We start from the raw sequence: 23,812 nt of genomic DNA, 5'->3' as shown, positions 1-23,812 counted from the left end.
AGTCTGACCTTCAAAGATTAGGTGTAGTTCAAACACAATTGGGATGAATTCTCAAAAATGAAGTCTCCTGAAACTGGCTTTCTAGTAGCTTCTTTCTGAACTTTACATACCCTCTTCAAATTGTTAGGAGCTCCTTTTTTTTTTTTGAGACAGGGTTTCTCTGTGTAGTCCTGGCTGTCCTGGACTCACTCTGTAGACCAGGCTGGCCTTGAACTCAGAAATCCGCCTGCCTCTGCCTCCCAAGTGCTGGGATTAAAGGCGTGCACCACTACCGCCCGGCTTGTTAGGAGCTCCTTAAGGATAAACTCTATGTCTTATTTAGTATTTAATACGTGCTTCATTGTTCTGTTTTATTCTTTCCCTTCAGTTAAAAGGAAAGAAAGCTACAACACTTTTTAACAAATTTCAATTGCTTAATAATGACATTCTAAAATGTGTAATTGGGTATTAGTAGTGAGGTGTTTGTGTCCAATGTGTTCTGTATCTGATGTTGAAATGTCTTGAAAGTGGAGGATGCCAGTTTTAAAACTGACTAATTTTTTTTAATACTTTGTCATTAGAGTATTCTTTCTATTTCTATTATTAGGTGCCACCTAAAGGGGCAAGGGCAGTTTAGGATGTCACAACTCTTCCTCCTTGGTGGTCCTCATGGCCTAAAGACAGTAGCTTTTAAAAATTATGCAGTGTTCACTTTTAGTGACAGCATAAAATGATTACTTCCATATTCTCTCTCCTGTCAGTACTGTTACCCAAGGCTTAGAGGATTATGAAGCACATAAAAAATGAAGAACAATTTTATATATTCTTTATGTTTTTATTAGATCTTTAAAGTTTTATTTTAAAACATAGAGTTTTATATCGATTAACACCTACATTTAAACAGACTGGTATATCAATTAAATGCCATGTCACAACTGTTATAAGCTCTGTTAGAAAAATAAACATCTCACAACAATCTACAGTGTCAGCTTTTAATAAATACATAAAAGAGAAGTTAGTAGTCAACCAGTTATGCAAAGAAATTCATAGTATAGTACGTGAAATTGTCATATTTACCAATATTCTGTCTTTAAGGCAATTTCACCTTTCATATAATCAAAGCCAGAAACAACATAAAATGTGTTCATAAAGAATTTGTTTTTGTTTGAGCTATTTTATATTCAAATATTTTGATTTAAAAAATACATTCTATATTAAATGTTTTTACAAAGGCAGTATTTGTTAAGTCAAACAAAGACTGTTATTAATTTTAAGACATGTCTAATTGCTTTTGGAAAGATTTACAAACCTTCATAAAGAAGCTAGTACATGTAAAATAGCTTTAAACATATGTTAAATATAAACAAAATGAATTTCTATATTAATTTGTGCAAATTTGTACTTATAATTTAGAATGAAAATAATTTTACTCAATATTTCAATAAAAATCTACGTACCATACTTGTTATTGTGCAGACATGTTTTCAGAATCACATTTATATGTGTAAAGTCAGTAAAGTTCTTAACAGAAATCACATGATTTCTATCCTTGATAATTGCAGTGTTTTTTTTTTTTTCTCTTATACTGATGAGTTACATAGTTGTACTGACATTGGTTGTAAAGAATAGACACCTGGTTGAAAGAGTTAGCTTACAAAGATACATTTTATGCAGAAAGTTATTTCAGGTAGACAGAGTAGTGTTATAACTCTCACATATTCGATCAAAAGCTGCCCAGAGAGTTGAACAATTGTTTCACATAAAGTACTAAATTTTAACTGCAGTTTTTTGTTTTTTTTTTTTTTTTAACAGTCATCACATGGGCTGTAGAGGAAAAGTTACTTGAGCCAAAGAAAACATCAAAAGAACATAAAGGATAAGGAGAAATTAGAAAGTTCTCAGAGGAAATCTTTTCAAGACCAGCTGGTTGCATCATTTTAGTCTCTGGCAACTGGCATCAAACTTACAAAGTGCTGTGAAATCTAACTATGATGTTTTCATGTAATCCTTTTTCCAGTTAACTTATTTAAAAGTGAGATGATCATTTCAAACAATCCATTCAAAAGGAATGGGAATGCTAAAGATCCTTAAATGGAAGCCCAAGAAACTCCACACTTTATTAGTTAACTTAGGTTTGCCTAAATCACTGCTGTTGGCAGAAGGTATAAATGGGGCCTGAAAGAGCTTTTGTAACTCAAATATTCAAAGGATCTGAGCCATTAGTCAGTTAGGCCTGCATTGAGTGGTATATGGTTCAGTTGTATTAAAACCTGGCTTCACACGTCATCACAAACGAATTCATAAACATTTATACGGAAAGGACTGCATCCATGAATATTTAATCAGTGTAGTGTTTATCTCTACACAACTTTAAACACTACACTGCAGATGACAATTTAAAGTGATGTTACAATTTGGGGATGCTAAATTGAAAAAAAAAGTCTTCTAGAATCAGCAAGACACACAGTAGGTATGTCTAATCAATTACGCACAACTAATTTGCCATGCAAGGATCATGGAAGATGAAAAGGAAAGGATTTGAGAGAATATTAGTCCTATTCCTTTGAAAACGTTTGCATTACATAAAATGATATTTTTACAGGACATAAATGATATTTTTACAGGATATATTTCATAGGGACATAAGGATAGCTGTAAACTAAGTATCAAGAGTAAACAAAGAGAATACAGTATGCATATTATTGAACTTCCTAGTGAGTTGCTACCTTTACGAAACATAAAACACAACGTTGTAAAAATTTAAATTTTTTTGTTTTTAGAGGGTCTGTAGTTGTCCAAATGAGTGCTGACATTAATAAGAGATCTTTGGAAATGAAGAACTTAGTTACATTGTTACGCTGTAATTTTTCAAAATTAGGCTTATTGGCTTGAAGCTTATGGGCAATTTCTAGAGAAATGTGGTGGGACAAACGGGAGCCAGAAAGAAAGGAAGAGCCATTGAGCATAAGCTAGTGTACCAAGTACCAGAAGAAATATAATTCTACTGAGAAAAACATTCATAATCTATCAAGAATTACTGATTTAAGTTTATCATAGATGTCTGTTGATATATAAAAGAATATCCTTTATGGAGATTTAGTAAATATTAAAAAATATTTGAATTTTATTCTTTGGTGGTTTTGCATTTGATGTATACACAATTTTAATTTGTGAATTTTGAAAAATTTGATCCCAGAGATACCTAAACTAAGTTAATTTGAACATGTGGGACATAATTAGATTTTTAACAAACTTTTAAGTCTCATAGTGAATGTATATGGCTTAATAAATAGTAGAAAATACCTAAAAATTGTATCAAATGTTTATAAATACATGTATACTGCAGTCTAAAAATGTCTCAGAAGAAATACGTTGTATATAGTTGCTTATGTAGTGGAAATATGGGACATTTTTGAATAATTACACACCAGGACATAAAATGCTGACAAGCCAAAAAAAAAAAAAAAAAAAAAAAAAAAAAAACCATATCACTCAAGTTATTCGTTTTGCTAACAATTTAAAATTCAATTAATTGCATTTACTATCAACAACTCAAAAAACTCATGTGTTCATAACATTTGAAAATAGTCGAAAAGTACATAAATTATTTAATCTAAGAATACCCTGTTCCCCTTACATGTTAATTAATTCTACCTAGTCAAATATTAATTCTCTTCTCATAAACTATTAAACAGAAGAATTATTCAAGTAAAATATAAGCCCTACAATCCTTTAAAAATTAGCTTTTTAAGTTAACAAAAAGAAGAGAAAGGGAAGCTACAAGACGTTCCACATGTAAGTACAAATTATCACCCAGCACTGAATTCCTGGCAAGGAAATTCATCTTTCTTGTGGCAACAGCCTTGGTCAATTTTAAAATTAGTGCAAACTAGTGAGGGAGTAAAAATGTACAAATCCCTGCTTTCCAAGGATTCTCTTTAATTATGTTCTTTTGCTCATTTCATGTGGAAATTATTGTTCATAAACACTGCTCACTTTTGAGTTGTTAGCATTTAATTAATGGACATCTTCCTTTTGGGGAGGGGACTGCCAAACATCCATTAATTTATATATTTATAAAAGGATCCTGTTCTGAGCAGCAAAGTAGGATTTTCATATCAGCTTCAGTGAGCACAGTTTCTTTAGACACAGTCACAGTATTTTGACAATGCCCATCTCCCAATGAGGAAAAAGAAACACTCAAGTCAAGAGCATCACCATTGCTCTGCTAAGGGACACATCATGTTTGCTGGCAAGAGAATGACTTACAGGCTTTCCAGGCCCCAGAGTGTAATACCTAATGGAGGCTAGTCTTCATCAACACACTAATATCTAGAACTTTCAAGTGCTGAAGAGCAGCAAACTGAAGAGAGACACTCATTAGATTCCTCTGTTGTCACAGGTGAGACACTTGCTACACAAAAGACAGGTGGAATTTAGAATTCAAGCCACAAGCCTCTGGATCAAAGCTGAGCAATGGCCAGTTCCAGGAGGCTTGTTCTTGTAGCCACTGTGGAGGGAAGGGCTGCACCAAAGCCTTATCAGAAGGCGGCTAATGGGAAAAACTAGAAGCTGCTTATGCACTGTACCTTTTGTACTTTGCTTTGAAATAATCTCATGAAAAATACTGAGGACTTCAATGAATTGTATTTTAAATTTTGCCATGGATATTTTGCATATCCAAGAGGTAGAGTAGTATTGTCCAATGCTGGCCTGGAATTGGAAGGCAGCTCTTCTCTGATACTGTCATTTCACTGAGTCTGTGTTTTTGTGAAACCATTTTAATTTTCTGAGCCTCCATTCCCTGGCTAACAAAAAGAGGGGAATTAACTTGCTTCCAAGATATTATCCTCACTTCTCCAATTTTATACCTTTGTGAATTCTCATGAGGAGGATTGGGATGATTCAAGGAATGTCCTTAGGGTGCACAGGAAGGCAATAATAATACAACTTTCCATTTGAAAATGTTGACATCAACTTGGAGTAAAACTCAAGTGAACATACTCAGAAAAGAGGGTACTCTGCTCGAAGCAGTTTTGTAGACACCTTGAACACCTTGTGGATTTTAGGCTACAGGTCAGATCAACGACAGAGTGAAACAATCCATCCAGTTTGACAGGTAAGAAAATATAAACTATCTTCAGACAAAGAAGCTATGGACTTAGATGACACCTTACAGTGACCTTATTAACATTCAGCTTTAAAAACCAGTATTCTAATAAAGTGACATTGTCATATAGGTTTCTATGGCAGTAGTAACTTAGCACTTATTTAATCCAGTCATTTGTGACATTATAAACTTATTCCAAAGGAAGAAAAACAGAATGTAAATGAAAAAAGGAAAAGATGTTGGAGTCAAAATCCATTTTGCAAAAGAGAAGAAAGCAGACTGGTATATGCACAAAACCACACAGCTTCAAAAGAGAAGAAACAGACTCGTGCATGCACAAAACTGCACAGCTTCAAAAGCAACACCACTTAGATTAAAGTTTATCTGTTCACCCCCAACTGAAATGAAACCCAAATCCTTGCTCAGCTGGTTGTGCTTATCTAGACAATGCCAATTTTGGGGTGTAGTTAACTGCTTTCAACTATTCCTGGATGATTTTCATCAGCAGGTTGTGCACAAGGATCACCACTTTGTGGGGGTGACACCAAGCAACCTACTCCATAGCCTGTGTCTATCTGAGAAGCGCAGGGCTGACAGGTACCTGTAAAGTGTAATCAGTGCTTTCCAGATGATCTACATTCTACGCTGATCTAAATAAGTTATATATTACATAAAGTGCTACAACACTAGTCTCCAACAGTAGTAAGACACATAGTTCACTGAAAACTTCAGCAGCTGAGTGAGTCACATGGTTGTGAAGATACTTGCCAGTCTTCATGGCACAATCTTCAATAATTTGTCTCCTCCTGTGACTTTTTATATTATACTTACTAGAATAAATTGTGTAAAAGTATCCAGCTTCCAACAGTTTTTGTTTGTTGTTTGTCTGTTAATCTTTCTTTAGAAGTTGCACCTGAAAGCCTCCTGAGCATTCAGTTTGCTGATATCCATTTTTATTTCCTCAGGCTTTTCTCGTTGGTAGGTTACAGCTCTTGTGCAAACACTTTGCAGAATTAGTTTATCCTTGATGAAGAAGAAATATTAGCATTAGTGAAGGACCTGAGTGTTATAACTGGACAGTAACACACAGCTATCCTCTGAGTTCACTAACCTTTTTGGAAGCAGACATTCTGTAATCTGATGAGGACTTTATTTTATTACTATTCCACTGTAGTATCACCTGTCTAATGATAAGAACTTTAAGCAACCCGATCAAGAATGTGACTATGAATATGATGAAAAATATTCGCAGATAGCTAGGGCCAGATAAACACTCTGCAAGAAAGAAAACAAGTTGATGGGTTAAAAAAAAAGTTTTAAAAAGTAAATCAAGGTTTTCTGTCAAATAAATATAATCTACATTCCTATAATAGAAACAGGTTTATTTACAAGTCTCCATTTTCAAAATAGGAGGCTGATATTACTCATTACTCGAAACAGCGGGCCCTTCTTTGACAAATATTCACAATTAAAATCTTTCTTCTTTCTTTCTTTCTTTCTTTCTTTCTTTCTTTCTTTCTTTCTTTCTTTCTTTCCTTCTTTCTTTCTGTAGCTTGCTATGTCAAAATCTCTTACCTATATGTAAGTTTGTTTAGAACCGTGACCAAGAGAGATATAGAGGTGTGTACAGTTCAGCACTGTTTGGAAAACATGATTTTAAAAGGATACTGAGCAGCCCCAAGCACTTAGCATGTGTTTTTCCTTTTATGCTTTATCCTCCTTGATTACTCAGCAGTGATGGAAAATAAAGTAAACATCTGCAGAAGCTGACTCCGTACTACTCCAATAGGGAAATAAATATTTCCTGTAAACGCTGGTGTGAGATTTCATTATTATTACACATCATGGCTCTGAGAAGTAGGAGTGTTGCATCTTGGATAATACCCAAATCTCTTGTGTCACTTTTTACTAATTAACTTTACTAATCTAGTCTGTTTGCCTCCACAAATTCATTACGTGTTCTTTCACAAACGAATAATCACTCGCTGAAGAAGGAAAAGCTGTGTTAGGAGAGGGAGCATGCTAGACCTTTGTTTCAGTACCAGATCTCTGGCAAACTCTCACTGGAAAAATCTGTAAGCTCTACTCTAATCTCTGAGGAACATGGTTGCACAATAGTGGGTATTCCACAGTGCTCACAGGCTGCCCTAGATTCATAAAACACTTCCTGGACTGAAGCATGTGTTTCTCCACCCATTTTGCACGCTTCAGGGACCTGGTCTGAATGCTGAGTTGCCTCTGAAAGAGCATCTAGAGAGAAGATGTGCCAAGGTCTTAAGCATAGTAGCATCCAGGCATGGCTTGATTCTGGCTCAAGTGCTTAATGCTAACCCAGAATGCCTCTTAAATGAGGTAAGATTTCAGCAATGGGAACAAGGGATCTTCTCCAAATAGGTGGACTTAATAGAGACCATTGCTTGTAACTGGTGACAAAAAACTTTGAGGAGGTCAAAGACACACCCATTCTTATGCATTGAAATGAAAACAACAGATGCCAGTGTGGTACAGTGCTTCCTAGTTAAAGATATTATGGAGACACAATACAAAGTGTGTGTCCAAAGGTGGTGCTATTTGATCCTTTGCAGCTGCTTGCCTTCACGTTAGTGACCCTCATAACTTATGTCTTGACAGATTGTGATGTCCCTTGGCTGACTTTGCTCCATCAGCTAAGCCAATCCTTAGAGGGGCACGTGGCTTGATCCTTCTGGCTTTTTGCCTGGTGGGAGTTTAGCCAGAGAGACTGAAAGAAGACCCTATAAGTGTGGTTGAGTTGACAGATAATTAAGGTGCCTAACAAATGCTCTTTTTCCTCTCCTTGCATAATAGTTGTCAAGGGGAGGGAAGTCCTATAGTTTCTGATACATTTCAGAAATATTACGAATGTGTTCGCCACAGGATCCTTTGAGGGTTTAAGTCTTTATTCATTTTTCCCCTATGTTGTTATGATGGTCCGACATTTGCCTCTGGTCATGCTTTTCTTAGCTGAGGTCAGGATAGGTCTTTTTCTAAGGAGCTTGAAGGGAACACTGTTTGCAACAACACTTAAGTCAGAGTAGTGTTTACCTAACATAATTAATGATATGTAGGGGCGCTCTTTATTAGAAAGTCACTTGGCTTTCTGAATAGATTGCTGCAGCCTGAGCTGGCAGCACATGGGACTCTTTTCTGAGCCAAAGTCACTGTGGGCTAAGGGAATGAAATATGGGAAACTAAGATGTACAGGATATTTCTGCTCTGCTATTTCTCTGGAGCTTTTTTTTTTTTTTTTTTTTCTTGAAATAGCAGAATCCATAGGAACATTTCCAAAAATCTGACTGCAAGCATAGCTTGTATTTCATAGGTGGCTTTACAGCTTAGACCTGTACAACAAGTTCTACTGGGAGAAGGGGATGCTCAAAATAAATTTTTGTTTAAAAGTAGTTTTTTATGATAGCTCTCACATCTTTCCCATTTATATATCATCTTTGACTTGAGGTACTTCTCCATGTTCATTGGCACATTTAGTGTCATAAAATCTTTCAATCCACCTTTTATCCTCTATTTTGTCCATGAGGTATGGGCTCACAGAAATTTTACAGAAGGATTTATGTTTCTTAATTACTATATTTTAGACCAAGGTCTTTAGCTTAAAAGTAATGCATTCTTTCCATTGAGTCAAATTCGGAATTATTCACCTTGAAGTTATATTTTTTCTTTTCATTTTTCTGTTTTTCTTTTACGTTTTTCCCCTTTTAATAGGCAGGATTTTACATAGCTCAGGATGGCCTTGGACTTCCTATACATCTGAGGCTGGGCTGACCTTGAACTTCTGATCTCTGGGTACCTCCTCCCAAGTTCTCTTACGTCACATGATGCCTAATTTCATGTGGTGCTGGGAATTGAATGTAGGCTTTATCTATGCCAGGCAAGTGCTCTACCAACAAAGCTACACCCCAGACTGGTAACCTTAGTTATACTACAACAGCAGATGATCACTTAAAATCTTAGGGTTTCATCTGAAACAGGAGAATAAGTTTTCGTTAGGTATGCAAAAGGTCAGCAGGAGAAGCAAATTTCAATTCTATAGGGAAACCATAGCTTCTGACTTCTTAGAGAAATTATTCTACACAGGGAACTTCTATTTTTGGCTCATGGAAGTCCTAGATAATTCATTTGCATGGTCCTTGGTGGAGGCAGGAAGCACATAGAGTTGTGAGGATGAGCAGGGAGGTATGACTATTTAAATATTTCATCTTTGGGAGATTAAAAAATGGATTACAAATTCAATATTGTATATATGTATTAGTACTGGATTTTTTTTTAAATATCTGTGACACAGTGACAGAGTTGTTTTCAAAAGGAATTCAATAATTTACAATGGAGTCAACATGAAGCTACTGTTCATTCCTTCAGGAATAAAGTACATGGTAGATCCTTCAGTCCCAGGAGTCTCCTCAGAGTTACCTGATGTTTGGTCCACATGATGCTGTTCCATGACAGCACAGGAGGATTTACACTGATCAAGGACAGCCTGAGACAGATTATGAGGGTGAAGGCACTGCAGACAATTCCTGTTTAAGGAACATGAAAGGATTACTACATTAAAAAGGCAATAGACTGAATAATCCCTGTGAAAAATAAAATAAAAAAACAACTAATGGTCAAATTTGGATTAGGTCCATTAGAAACTAACCACATCAGCAAAGCCTGGTGGCCCAAACCACTAATCCCAGATACATGAAGTCTGAGGCAGGAGGATGATATGGTCTACAGAGTAAATTTAAGGCCAGTCTAAGTAAAACAATGTCTGAAAAGTAAAATAATAATAAATAATAATAATAAATTAAATAAATAAATAAATAAAGAGGTAGGATATATTGCTTTGTAAAGCACTTGCCCAATATGTGCGAGTCTGGATTCACTCCCCAGTAGCAAATAAATAAATAAACCCCACCATTATATTAAAATGCTATATTTCTAAGTGATTTAAATAGCTTATTATGTATATGTCTAAAATTCTTACTTGCATTACTGATCTGAGAAAGTATGTTTTAAAAATTATCTAAGCAAACTTGAAGCACACATTTATATAGGTGCTCTGTGAGCAAGTCTCAGATTGCTATTGAAACACAAAACAATAATGCTACTGCCATGTAACACATGGTTTTCCATTTATGCATACCCTGAGTGCTTCATAGCACTATAATTCTTTATGTTAAATATTAAAATATTTAATCCAGTTATGAGTCATATTTATTCACTGACTGCCAGGTACCAAGTGCAATTTTTTTTATTTATTTTCACAAATATTGCTTAATTCTTTCACAAACTCTTGTAAGGTATTATTAGTCTTTATTATTGGATATTTTATTTATTTACATTTCGGATGTCATCCCCTTTCCCCATTTTCCCTCCCTAGACCCCCCATCCCATCCCCCTCCTCCTTTTTGCTTTTATACCATTTTAATTACATGCAAGTATTAATCTCAGTTCTAGGTTGAGGAACTAGCAATACAATAGATGCAAATAGTCAAGGAGCAAGCAAGACAATAAACACAAATAGTCAAAGAACACGCAAGACAATAAACAAAATTTTTTAAACATTCTTGTGATCACTGTTTCTAAGGGCTTATCAGGATGACCAAAATATGTGAGCCAACTTCCTCTCCTAGCCCAAAGTCATTTTCATATCTGAACCCTACTTCCTTGTTTTAGCCTAAAATTTAGATTTCTGTCTGAAACTGAAGCACAGAGAGTTTTAACAAATTATTATACATCACATCTAAATAGAGCTGGCAACCTCTATTTTCTGGAAATTATTTAAAAACAAACAAGTTAATGACTTTATATAGATTTGTTCTGATTATTCCAAAGCAACTTACTAGCCAAAATTGGGAAGTCCACTATCTTAATTCTTAGAGTTTTCCACTCAGGATTTTTAAAAAATTTTAAATCATCATCATTGTTTTTGTATGATAGTAACTAAGAATTCAGCATCTAAGATTAAAGAAGGCAAAATAAAAAGCAATACCAGCTGTCAGACAGGATTGCTTTGTTCATTTGGAGACAGAATCATACCAGTTTTCACTGCAGGAGAGATGGCAGGTTGGGCAGTGCTCGCAGAGACGGCCAATGCTTCTGGGATCTGTGCACTCACACCTGCCACACACGCAGGTGCCTCTCCCACTGCACACTTGACCCTTGGAGTTGACACAGTGCTGTGCTGAGGCTGACGGACACTGACAACGATCTCCTTCCCAGCCATTAAAGCACTGACATCTGCCACCTTCACACTCCCCGTGCCCTGCAACAGAGGATCAAGGTCACCAGACTTACTAAGTTGGTGACCATTTTCATGAAACATGCAACATCGGGTGAGTGGAAACAGCATCAGTTTCTACTTATTTTGATAAAGCAGTGCCAGAATTAAGAAGTGTTTTAAACACAGTTCTATTATAGGTAGATTTCTCCTACTTATATGTTATGCTAACATGTACAAAGAAAGCCCCTACTTTGGTGTCTGCCCAACTGCTTAAATGCCATTGTGCTTTCAAGTTTTAAATTAGAAACAGATAAATATAGTTTCTTTATATAAGGGCGACTTCAAATCAGCGAAGTAAGAGCATTTGGTCAATGGCTGCCACAGTCTTCCTTCTGTACTGTTGCTAGGGGCCCAGGAAAAATTTTCAGGATGATGGGGCAACCATTTTAACACTTCTCTGTGTTCAGACATGGTTACAGATAGGTCTTGTCAGAAGCAGAAACAATTTCTCTTATCCTCAGAATACTATGCAGGAAGTTAACATCCTTAAAACACTATCCAGAACACTATATTAGCAGGGCAGGCTTAATCTGTTCTATGTAGGCCAAACAGTGGAAATGACAAAGGCATGTGTGAGGAGCATTCATGCAGACAATTAACTTGTGAAAATCTTGGCTACACACTATTAAATAAATGGATTTTAGATGATAAGAAGTATCCAAAATTTAACATGATAATGTGAAGTAGAAGTCTTTGAAAGGAGGTACACTGTATGTTTCATATATTTTCAAGCTTATCTGACTATAGACCAAACACTTTTCCTTTTCTTTCCTCTTTTTTACTCTCTTTATCACCTCGTATTCCTCTTCCTCCTCCCTTCCCTCTATTTCCTCCCCTCCTTTCTCTTTCTCTCTCTGTCCCTTCCTCTTCCTTCTCTTACTGCTGAATACCTAACAGGTTAATTGTCCCATAGAGTCTACTGCTGGATCAGCTCAATTTGCTAAGTGTAAAACTAATGAGGTCTAGGCAAACAAATGCCGAGCATATCCCATTTCCTGATGTAGCTAGCATGCTGAATCCTAGCCAGCTGACCTGTGAACATGAGTTTTCATTCCCAAGGGAAAGTGGTAGGGAAAACTGCCTGTCAGCTTGCACTCACACAAGCAATTCAAAGCACATTTTCAGTTGCCTCTGTGTGCATTGAGTGTGTGGTCAAATATAGACAGGATCAATGCATTGAGATTAGGCAGAAGAACCTCAGATTCTCAATGTATGTGACAGACAGTTCTACTGAATGATGCCAGAAATGTTATTTTCTTCTTCCCTGTAAAATATTTCTTTTCCCTATAAAATATAATAAGACAACTATGGGTTTATTCTGAAGTCATCTTCCTTCCTATCCACAACTATTCTAGTTACAACTGAATAAATGTCTAGAACACAGAGCATTTTGTGTGTGTAAGACAATAAAAAGACAACTTGTAATAATGTTTTTCTGTAACTTAAGACAAGCTTTCTACCTACCCATGAATAAAGAGGCTTTATAGGTTTTGGTTTCCATCCAGTTGTAACAATGAAATATTTCCATTTCACAATAATTTAACAGATATTTCCTTGCTAACATGAACATACAATAAAGAGATCTTTATAAAGTAGACTTACCCTTTCATGAAGAAACAATCGAGGAATTCAAATGACAGGTAGTTTAATTTATTTTAAAGTTACATTTTGTTTTAATTTTCAAATGCTGCGTAATTTTCTCTGGACTGTAACCAGTAGGTGGCAGTAAACTGAATTAGCCAAAAGTAATCTTGATATTTTTATCTTATCTTATTTCATTGCAAAATCTGATCTGTGTGTGGCTGGAAGGAAAAATCTTCTGGATTACTTAACAATCCAGTTCTCTCTGAAGAATGCAGTCCTTTGTCCATTCTGTGACTGATGGCTTTTCCAAAAATAAATTGGTGAGGTTTGAATGACTTCGAACTTACAATTCTATCTACAATGGTACTTTAAGAATTTTCCTGTGAATGGAATTATATTTTTATATCTCACTTCCCCTCATCATGACAGAAATAAAATCCTCTGCAAGCAGGAGGCGGGCCACTTGCTGGAATGAATCAGACCCTTATAGAATACCCGCCATTCTTCTAGAAAACTGTGTCTGCCATCACCAATAACTTCCTTTTCTTGTGCGAATCTTTCTGAGATCAAGGGATACATGAGATTCATATTTCATTTTAGGTTTTGATTTTAAAAATAGCCACTGTACTCAAACTAAAAATATAAACATGATCTTGCCATGACCTAATTTCACAGACTATGAGGCTTTGAACTTTGATTTTGGGTTAAGTGGCAGTACCTCATCACATCAGATCTAAAGATACACTAATGTATATGCCAATATTGTTATGAACTCCAACTTTCAGTATATATCAACTCACCAGCACACACATCCCCATGGAGATAGGGACAGGAGAAGTCATCCTTCTCACAGTACTGGCCATACACTCTTCCAAGCTTGGTTTTGTGACATAAACATTTCCCACAGATACAAACACCTCGGCCACTGCAGACAGGTTGATCCTCCTGTGACTTGCAAGTTTCAGAAGGAAACTGGTCTTCATCAAAATGACATTTGCTGTCATCACACTGTGGACACTTGGGATCTGTTACAGCTTCCACACACTGTCCTTTGAGTCCTCTGTGGTCCTCACACTGGCAACTGCAGCTTCTGTGTATGTGGACTTTAGTGGTTTCATTGAAACCAATAGGTTTGATTATTGCATAGTTTTTTCCTCCTATGATGTCACATGTTTTCATCACAACTGTTACATTGAAAAGAACCTAAATTCCAAAGGAAAATGGAAATATATTTATATCCTTTGATACTGCAAATAGTCTATCAAGTAATAATATTTAAATCAACAGTGAACACCTTAGAGATGCTAACAATAGTTATAACTCATATGTGTATGTAATCTCTTTCATATATAAGTACAACACTCCTATTTAATTCCATTTTTGCATAATTCTAATTTTAATTAGAATTAAAGGAATTGCTAATTACCTGTCAACCACAATGTGTCCATTCATCCTCAAGTATCTGTCACCTTAGATAACTGATTTCATGGAAAACTGCTGAAGTTTTATCTTCTGGATAAGAACCCTGAGATATTCATATGGACAATTTTATTTATTTGTATTTTACTTTCTAGAGGCCAAAGTTATAGACCCAGAGATGATTTTTAGTGTATACATGATTTTTAGTGTATACAGTTTGTCAGTGGAGGAAAACACGACAACCATCTCTGATGTTACTCAAGAAAGAGGCCCAGAACTTATTCTTCAGCTTCAAAACCTCACTAAAGTCTGTTGTTACAGTGGGGTCATCCCAGAACTAAAGAAAGGAGTAGCAAGGAATGGTTTCCTTCTAGAACTAGAGTTTATTTGCCTAACAATTTTTCCTTGTTCTTTAATTGCTTATTTATCTATGATATGGTTGATTTAATATCTATATTTTCTGACTTTGTCTTCAGGTGAATTGGCAAATCAGAAAGCTTATGCACACATATAGTTATATATGTGTATATACTTTGAACTGAAGTTCACTATAATAAATAAATTCCCACATTTAAATAATGGATGCTGGGCTTTTAAATTGGAAGTTATGTGGCATGAAATAAAAGATCTATATTTAGGCATCCATGTACAAGACATTTTATTTAAATATATCACGTTAAAATTAGTGTGGTTGGTATGAGTTTTGCTCAAGTTGGTTTTGCTCTTAAGAATTTTAAGGCCCCACAGATGTGTAAGATGAGTGGCCACTGCTGTTAACACTAGTATAAGAAAACTTCGGGCTTCTATACTTGAAGGCTGGTTAACTCCTCCTGGGAGTCAAGCTGTTTATAGTTGAAAGGAACATAGTCAAAGAAAGAAAAAAAAATTAAGGAAGGTAAACCATTGTTATATATTTGAGAGTCTTTAAAGTCTTTGTTTTTCAGAAGTTAGCTTAGTGGTATCTTGCTACAAAAACTTTTCTGTAGCAGAAATCAAATGTGTATTATATAAACTAGTATATGATTTTTTGAACGATATTCAAGGAATAATTATAGAGGAAACTACCGAATTAGAAGCTTAGGATAATTAATTAAAGATACACAGCTTGTGGGCACAATCACACTACCCACAGCTTCTAATGTTCCCATGAGGAAAAAAATTTTTTTCTAACTAAAGAGGCAAAAGTGTTCTCTCTGAATTAATCTTAGAACTTTAGGACTTTCTACCTCTTTAAAAAACTCCTTCTCAACACAGGATAGGAATAATAAAATTACAGAACCTTAGAATGAGAAGGAGGAAAGAATCAAAATTTTCTCATCAGGTCATTCAGGTACAGCTGAAGTAAGGCATGTTGTAAAGGTGACACCCCACCCCTTCCCCCTGCTGAAAGCATGATATATTCTGCTGTGATAGTCCTTGGAGAATAATCATTTCATCTGGTCCTGGAGTTCCCTTGGTATCACAACTCTTTCTAGTTATTATATAAATGGTGTCATCTCTCTGATTTGACTGCTTTTAACAAATTTCTTATCCAGAGCATCACGCAATGGAAGATTTTGGAATTCTTAGCTTTTATATACTGTCCCATTTGTTCATACTTTGAGAATGAACAGCTTTGTCACTATTACAACTACAGATACTGCTTGCTTGGATGTGATTTCTTCATTAGACTGAAACTCTCAGAAAATGTATTACTACTAAATATTTATTTAATAGGTATTTAACACAATACATATTTATTTTTAACTTGAAAATTTGAGAAGTCAATTAAGTATAGAAGTAACTTTGAGGAGAGAGAGGATGGCTCCTTTAAAGTTGAAACAAGATTCTCATGATTAGTAACAATGTTTTAAAAGTAGTTTGATATTTACTTCACGAGAAAGCACACCAAAAAATTATCTTAAACAAGAAAAACATACTGCCACATACTTCGTCATTGCTTGTCACGTTTCCACACCCACTTATGCCTGGCTTTCTGGTCCCATCCGGGCAGATGGCAGTGATGTTAAAATGGACACCGTGGACCTGGTTTTCCAGCTGTACTTTTACTTCTGAGATGAGTTTCTGCAGAGACATCAATTTTTAATTACACTGCAGTAGTTTTCTTAGCATAAGCAACAAAGCAGACTCATAATCATTATGTCATCCTAGATTTAATATTTACCTTTAATCAAAGTTAAACTCTGGAAAAATGAATATAATGGTGGCTCCTTGCAACAGCTCAATTATGTTTAAAATATAAGAAACACTAAATGTGTTTAAATGGTTTAATTTTTTCACGTATCTATAATTATGCAATTTAATCGATATAGAAATACCTCCCTTCTCCAGTGTGGCAAAGACAATCTTCCAAAGTCATACTGATGATATTTAATGATGAAGTTTAAAGAAACATTCTCATAACAAGTGAGTTCTGACAATTTACAGCAGGAAACACGGTTTTGGCAAAAACAAAACTTGAATTTCAAATGCTTTTGACTATCATGAAAAGTTAGTGTTTTATAAATACAAAGTTGAAACAGTTTTGTGTGTGTGTGGGGGGGTGTTCCTAAACTGTGGCTATGCACAGGAATCACTGTACTACAGGATTCTGTAAGAAGGGCTTAGGGGGTTTTGTTTGTTTTTTTTTTAATCAAGTTTCCATGTTTGCCTGTATCCATAAAGTTTGTTCCTAGCCTTAATTCTAAAGCAGGGCTTCATATGGGCTAGAGAGCCATGCATGTATTTACATAGTCATTCATAGGTTCACCCAGTAAACATCTACTGCTTGATGTCAAGTATTGGGTACATACTAGGCCTTCCATCACAATCTCACTGTTCCAAAGGATCCAGCTACTTTAAATATATCTTTTAGATATGTGTACATTTGTTCACATAAATCTGAGCCTGGCACATGCAAAAATCCTGAATTTAAACTTGTAAAGAAAATTAACAAAGATGTGAAATATGCAGCTATGAAGGGAGAATGGGTTGTACCCTGTGGAGGAAAAAACTTAGAGAGGCTTCTGATGTTTTAGTTTAAGTAATTTTACTCCTTCAACAATATTTTTGATAAAGAGATAGGTATTCACTAATGAATAATTGATCACAAAATTATGATAGCAGGTCCTCAAAAGGAATATTATTTGAGTAGGTGAGACCACACACACACACACACACACACACACACACACACACACAGTTTTCTCTCCCCAAGAGTTCATATACTGCAATAATAAGTAATTCTGGCAAACTAGGAGAACTTTACAGTGGTGTAAAATAATTTGGATATGCACTAGTTTTTTTGGTCAGTACACGTCTTCCATAGCAGCCATAGTCAGCCATGTTTGCTGTTCCTCTAAGTTCTCAAACCACTTGGACCAATGTCTTTGAAGTATTGTGTGAAGAAAAACTTCTACAATATTTTCTATCTTTTGCTTTGCAAACCGAGGGTCTGGTGAACTGTTAAATTTTGTCTTTCCTATTTGAGAGGTGCTAGGACAAATGCTATTTCATGTCTAGGAGTTGTTGGGAAAGCCCATTTTTTTCCTGCTGTGTAATACTTGAATGAATTATGAATTGTTTTTGTTGGGATTTGAAAACAAAATACAATTCTAAAACAATTTTGAAGACATACACACATAAAAATAATAGTAATAGCATCTCAAGAAGATTAACTTAGCCAAAATAAAATGTTGTTGAGTTCGCTATTATTCTTTCACTGCAAGGTTACATGGAACCACAATAGGCTAACATAGTCACATACCCATACATATCTGTTTGCTTTTCCTGTTTGAGCTTACTGTCTCACTTTTTATAAGTCTGACACAAAGGTTTAAAAAAAGCTAGATGTAGTGGTATGGGCTCATAATTCTAGGACTCAGGAGAAGGCTGAGGCAGCAGGAACAAGATTCCAAGGCTAAACTGGGCTTATGAAACAAACAAACAAAGACAACAAAATAGAAGCCAATTTATATACTTCAGGTTAATAAAATGGATATACACTGTAGTAATTAAAAGGACTTAATTGGATAAACTCCCTTTTCATTTGGATGACTTCTAAAAACAAACTATGGATAGCAATTAAGTGTGGGTATGTTTTGCTTTTCTTGATACAAAATTCCATGAATCTACTATTTAAAAAATGTATATAAATGTTTTACCTGCATTGATATAGGCTAGAACGGGGTGGTGATGGATCTCTTGGAACTATAGTTAAACATAGTTCTGAACCACCATGTGGATGCTGGAACTGAACCTCTGTTCTTTGGAAGAACAGCAAGTACTCTTAGCCACTGAGCTACCTTCCAGCCCTAGGATCTAACATTATTTTTATGGTAGTAAAAGATTTAACTTAAGATATTTGTGCCCATTTAATTCTTTGTAGTTTTCAGACATTGAAAAGTCCTCTGCAGAAACAAATCTAGCAAGATTTATTTTCTTTAAAGGAGAATACATTTAAACAATTTTTTTCATTTTCTGCCCTATGTCTGCTTCCCTCCTTCCCCTTTGAACCTGAGTTGCAAGCAGGTGCTGCTTAAAGACAGTTAACAAAGCCACCTGAGGGGTTCACAGCTCTGTGGCTTAGGCAACACTAATTCTAAATGTCAGGCAAGCAGGCAGGCAGAAAATCTGAAGAAGCCAGGACTTATAACTGGCCAATAAGTCTATTGAAGAATAAAGTATAGTTTTTGACACCTGTTTTAAAAAGAAAACATCAAAGGACAAAAGATAAACAGGCTATACAACTGGGAGCAGCTGAGGCATGGTGTAGCACCTGGAATTTCATCCTACTGCCTCTGCTTATTAGCTGTGTGGACTGTGGTTAATTCACTTACTTTTCTGTTCCTAAATAGACAAAGGGACTACTAATTGCTGCTCGATGGAGCAGGTGTGAGGATTAAGTGAAGTCATGTATGGAAAGTGACTGCCATGAAAAGAAAAGTCAGTATTAGCAATTTTTAATAAAGCCTTTTAATGAAGGCATGATCCAGTTTGAGAGACCAGATGTTCCCTTAAAACTTCTTGCATCTATTCTTTACAGGACTGATGACAACATACAATCAACAATCCAAGAAAACATCTGGGAAAGTGAAACTTTGGCCTGTTTTGGTAAAAATGTTAATTGACTGGAACACTACAATGACTGGTCATGGAAACCCTTACAAGGCCCTCTTAGTAATCTGTATATCGTGGGGAGTCCATTTGCCCCTACAGGTGGTTCTTTAAATAACAGCACCGTGGTTTTGTTTTTGTTAAGTTTATGATGTAGGCAACTATCCAAAGTTTTGCAACTCATTGACCCTCAATCTGAAAGAAAACAGATGGCTGGATTGATCTTAGTTCACCTGTCTGTGGAACAAGTGAGGCACAGAGAACAGACCTGATTCTTTCAAGCATCAGACATCACTGCTAGTTTATGGTTCATCCAATAATAACCCTAGCACTAAATTCCCAGTCTTATATTCTTTCTGTCACTCCTTGCAAGATGTAGCAGTGCTACTTTGTACCTTGTCACAAAAATGGTAGTAAAAGTTGACTTGTAGAAAAATTTATAGGCTGTACATACATACCTTGTAGGCTTCTACTACTAAATTGTTGAGATTTGCAGCTTTGGATTCTATTTCACCAGCAATGGCACCAGGCAAAAGGGGCAGAAGGTCCTGTAAAATATGTGAGTCAGGGGTGTGTAATATGCTGGTAGCATGCAAACAGTGAGCAATCAAGACATCAAGCATTTTATAGCCATCAGGAAGGCAAGCCATTATATGAATGAAAAAAATATGACAAAAACCACAAGCAAGCTAAGAGAAGTATCAGTGTGTGTGGTCTTGTGTGTAAATGAGTATGCATGACCTGAAATATATGATCTCAAATCTAATTAAAGTTCTCTCAGCATTTCCTAAACTATTTTTAACATGAAAAGGGTTCTTAGGGCAAATACATTGATGAAGTTCTATGGTTTTTTTTTCTTCATTTAGAGATTCAAAATCAACACTTGGGAATTATTCAGAATGGACTTACAATGTGCAAATAGTTTAATATTATTTAAGCAGCATTCCCAATTTTTTAGTTTCTAAACTCTGTTCTCATGTGACATAGGCAAGTTCTTAATATAAATACTGTTCTGTGGAATGACGTGTTGGGACATGCTGGACCAGATGAAGGTCATAGTTAAGGTGTGAGCTTCACAGATCTGACGAGGAAGATTCTAGGTATCTCTTGAGAGAACAAGAGAATGAGCAATGGCTTAAGGTCTACTTGAGAGGAAGTCTGCCTCATTAGGGTAAGAAGTGATTGGCACAGAATTATGATGAGAAAGCAGAGTATGAACACATCAAGGTTCATGCTTTAATTCATTTTCCTACTCATTGAGCATCACCAAGTCCTTCTGTGTGCCAATTAGACTTAGATTTAGTGGTTTTAAAATCCATGTGTCAAACTCTGACTGAATACTTGAGATGTTACTAGGCCACATAGTTTCAGTTCTTAAGGAGCAATTTCACAAAGCACAGCATACACGACACAATGGAGATATGCCCATGTACTATGAGGAAAGACACCAGCAAGCATTTCAGTTTGGGGAGCATTGTCATGGACTGTTCCCCTGAGAAAGTGACTTAAATACTTTGTCTGAATGACAAGCAAAAGCTAAGCTGGTGATGAGGGAGGATGGCTTCTAGGACTGGGGTGGGGAGAGACCAAGAACCAGGGCACCCAGAATAGATACAGCCTGATAAGTGTGTGTGTGCACAGAACAATTAGACATACAGCTGAAAGGACAAGTGTAAGTGAGGAAACAGGCAGGAATGGGAGATGGGCAGAGGCCATACGGTCTCCTATACCCTATAAAATACTGAGCTATTGAAAAACATAACATTTTGCTTTAGAGAGTATTGTGGATATCTTTGTGATTTCGGTGGATTTTCTAGGTAGCCAGGTAGAGAATGAACCTGGGAGATAGCACAAAATGCTGGTTTATAAACTAGATAAACATGGTTTATAAAAAAAATGAGCCCCCTAAGAGTAGGTGACAGCAGGGGCAACTGGAATTCTGAGCAGAATCCAGGCTTGAAGAGCCAAGTGATTCTTACTTTGCACACAACTCAGTTAATAATAAACATGATTCTATATTTTATCAGTCAATGGCAGATTTACAAAAGGAGGGAGAAACCCTGGTGCCAATAACACATGAAGAAACAATAAGCAGTGGAAAAGGAGGAGGCAAAAGACACAAAAAGCTGCATAGAATTTGAAGGTCAGCTCTTAATCTAGAGGTTAAGAGCTCAGAATTTGAGTTATTAGAAAACCAGGCAAGCTTTTAACCTCTCTAAATGTTTGCTCATATTAAAAGAAGCATGTTCACAATACTTCCCTTGTTTTATGTAGCTAAAAGTACTAGAAGAATGGATGTTTTTAAGCTCAGTATCTGAAAATAGTTAGGTACTCACCAAACAGCAGCTGTTTGTGCCATTTTTCTAGTAGCTTGTACCATTCAGTTTGGGCCAGAATTAACTCATATGAATGCTAATGTCCTATTATGTTAAAAGATGATTGATTTCGTGGTATTTATATACATTTGTGGAATCAGGGAATTAAATTTTTCATCATAGATTTCAAATGGAAATAGTGATACACTTAAAGTTGCATTTTCAACTGATAGCAATGTCATTAGGTATGAAGTAAACTAGTAAAGGAAACAGCAGCTTTGTAGAAGATGGAAATGAATTTCAGCAGTTGTGGAAGTCAGAAGAAAATGTGGCTACTCCAAGAGCTAGATAGATGATAGAGAGATGATAGATAGATAGATAGATAGATAGATAAATTAAGGTAAAGCAGAGACAGGCCACTGTGAGTTGTTCAGAGTAGAGAGTAGAAGGAAGAAGAAAAATTGTAAAGAGATAAAGGCTGAGTGAAGAGAGGACAACTAAGGTATCATGGTCTCATGGGAACAAGAAAAGGAAGAGATATTCAAAGACTGAGAAGACAGGAACACCACAGGCACAGCACACTTCTCTGTTGCAAGCTACATGGCATCTCCAGAATACTACTGCTGCACCATGCCTGCTTTTCTGGTGAATCTCACACACACCAAAGCCTTCTGGGAATCTCAGAAACTATTTTCATATACAAGCCATTGACTGGCTTATTTACTTCCATGGCTTTTGTTGGTCATTTGCTTTATAATCTAGATGAAAGCTATGTGTGTCAGTACCATTGAAAAATCAATGCATCTACAATACAATTCCTAAACACAAGGCTCAAAGAAAATCATGGAAGAAGGGGCAGAATAATGTAGTGAGAGTCTCTTGTGTACCATATGGTTGTATTACTTGTCAATAAAAAAGCAGAACAAAAAAATCTCTATGGCATATAGGAAAGGGTAGAATAGAAGGTGGGCCATCTGGCAGGTGAAAAGGATTCTGAAATAGAGTCAGGCAGGGAACAGGAGGAGATCAGAACTGTGAGAGCTGAGCAGCTACAGAGCAGCCACATGGCAGAACTTAGATTAGAATAAATGGGATATTAAGTTATGAGTAGTTGAGGAACAGCCAAAGCTTATGACCTAGGTATTTGTAAAAATATTTGAGTCTCAGAGTCATTATTCTAGGAGCCTGGGGGCAGGAGGAAAAAACTGTTTTTTTTACAGAAATATTGTAAGAAGTAAGAACCAGATAGTACGCAGTAGGTAGTGTCTTCTAGACATGAAAGTGAGGCTGCACCCATAAAATCTCAACAATATGGCTGACTAACCATAGACCTGCATAATGATGATACCAATAGACATACCAACATGGATAGAAGCATTTTCATGGGGCCCACTCTTAGAGGAAAAGCTACAGGCAATCAAAGGCTACAAAGAGAGAATCACTTTTCTCCAGGGATGAGTCCCTTACAGGTCTTAGTAAATTATCCAATCCCAAGTCAGCCCTAAACATATGTACATAAAAGCAATACTAATGCAGCAGGAGACATTGTTAAATACATACATATGTGTGCATGTATTTAACAATAATAAGGAAGAGGTTATGGATTTAAGAAGGAGTTGGGGGCATACGGGAGTTGAAGAGAGAGAGTAGGAATGATGTAAATACAGTGCTTATGTATGAAATTCTCCAAAAAATTACATAAATCTAACAAAAGACAGCTGCTGTTCTCCAGTCTTAGCCTATTCTAAGGACATGGCCATGGATCTTGGTACTAGCACAAAAGGGACAGAGTTAGAATATGAAATACTTTCATCTGATGGAAGTCTCCCATTATTGTTGCATTTAGTACCAGCTTAGGTGCCCAGCTGTGCCCATGTGTATTGAGTGTAGTTCACATAGTTTTCAGTGCCTACATGTCATAGTTCTAGGTGTCATGGACAGAATATGCACCTAAATGCTAACATAAGATACCATAGAGTATCTTATGACGACATCATCATGAGTATTTAT

The 23,812-nt window shown here is 36.1% G+C and overlaps 1 protein-coding gene across 1 annotated transcript in view; it reads right to left on the bottom strand.

Moving 5' to 3' along the window:
- Positions 1–799: 799 nt before the first annotated feature.
- Itgb8 (integrin subunit beta 8) overlaps positions 800–23,812 on the bottom strand; it is a 75,987-nt gene continuing 52,974 nt past the window's right edge. The window contains exons 8-14 of the mRNA XM_076920913.1: positions 19,946–20,035; positions 16,323–16,457; positions 13,775–14,177; positions 11,147–11,372; positions 9,533–9,639; positions 6,201–6,364; positions 800–6,112 (exon numbers count right to left, since the gene is read on the bottom strand). Coding sequence (XP_076777028.1) covers positions 5,990–6,112; positions 6,201–6,364; positions 9,533–9,639; positions 11,147–11,372; positions 13,775–14,177; positions 16,323–16,457; positions 19,946–20,035 — 1,248 coding nt within the window. The 3' untranslated portion in view covers positions 800–5,989. The remainder of the gene's footprint in view (positions 6,113–6,200; positions 6,365–9,532; positions 9,640–11,146; positions 11,373–13,774; positions 14,178–16,322; positions 16,458–19,945; positions 20,036–23,812) is intronic.

This window comes from Arvicanthis niloticus, chromosome 23, assembly GCF_011762505.2.
Source record: "Arvicanthis niloticus isolate mArvNil1 chromosome 23, mArvNil1.pat.X, whole genome shotgun sequence".
Taxonomy (NCBI): domain Eukaryota; kingdom Metazoa; phylum Chordata; class Mammalia; order Rodentia; family Muridae; genus Arvicanthis; species Arvicanthis niloticus.
The sequence above is the reverse complement of the archived record's forward strand: the minus strand, read 5'-3'. Positions and strand labels throughout refer to the sequence as shown.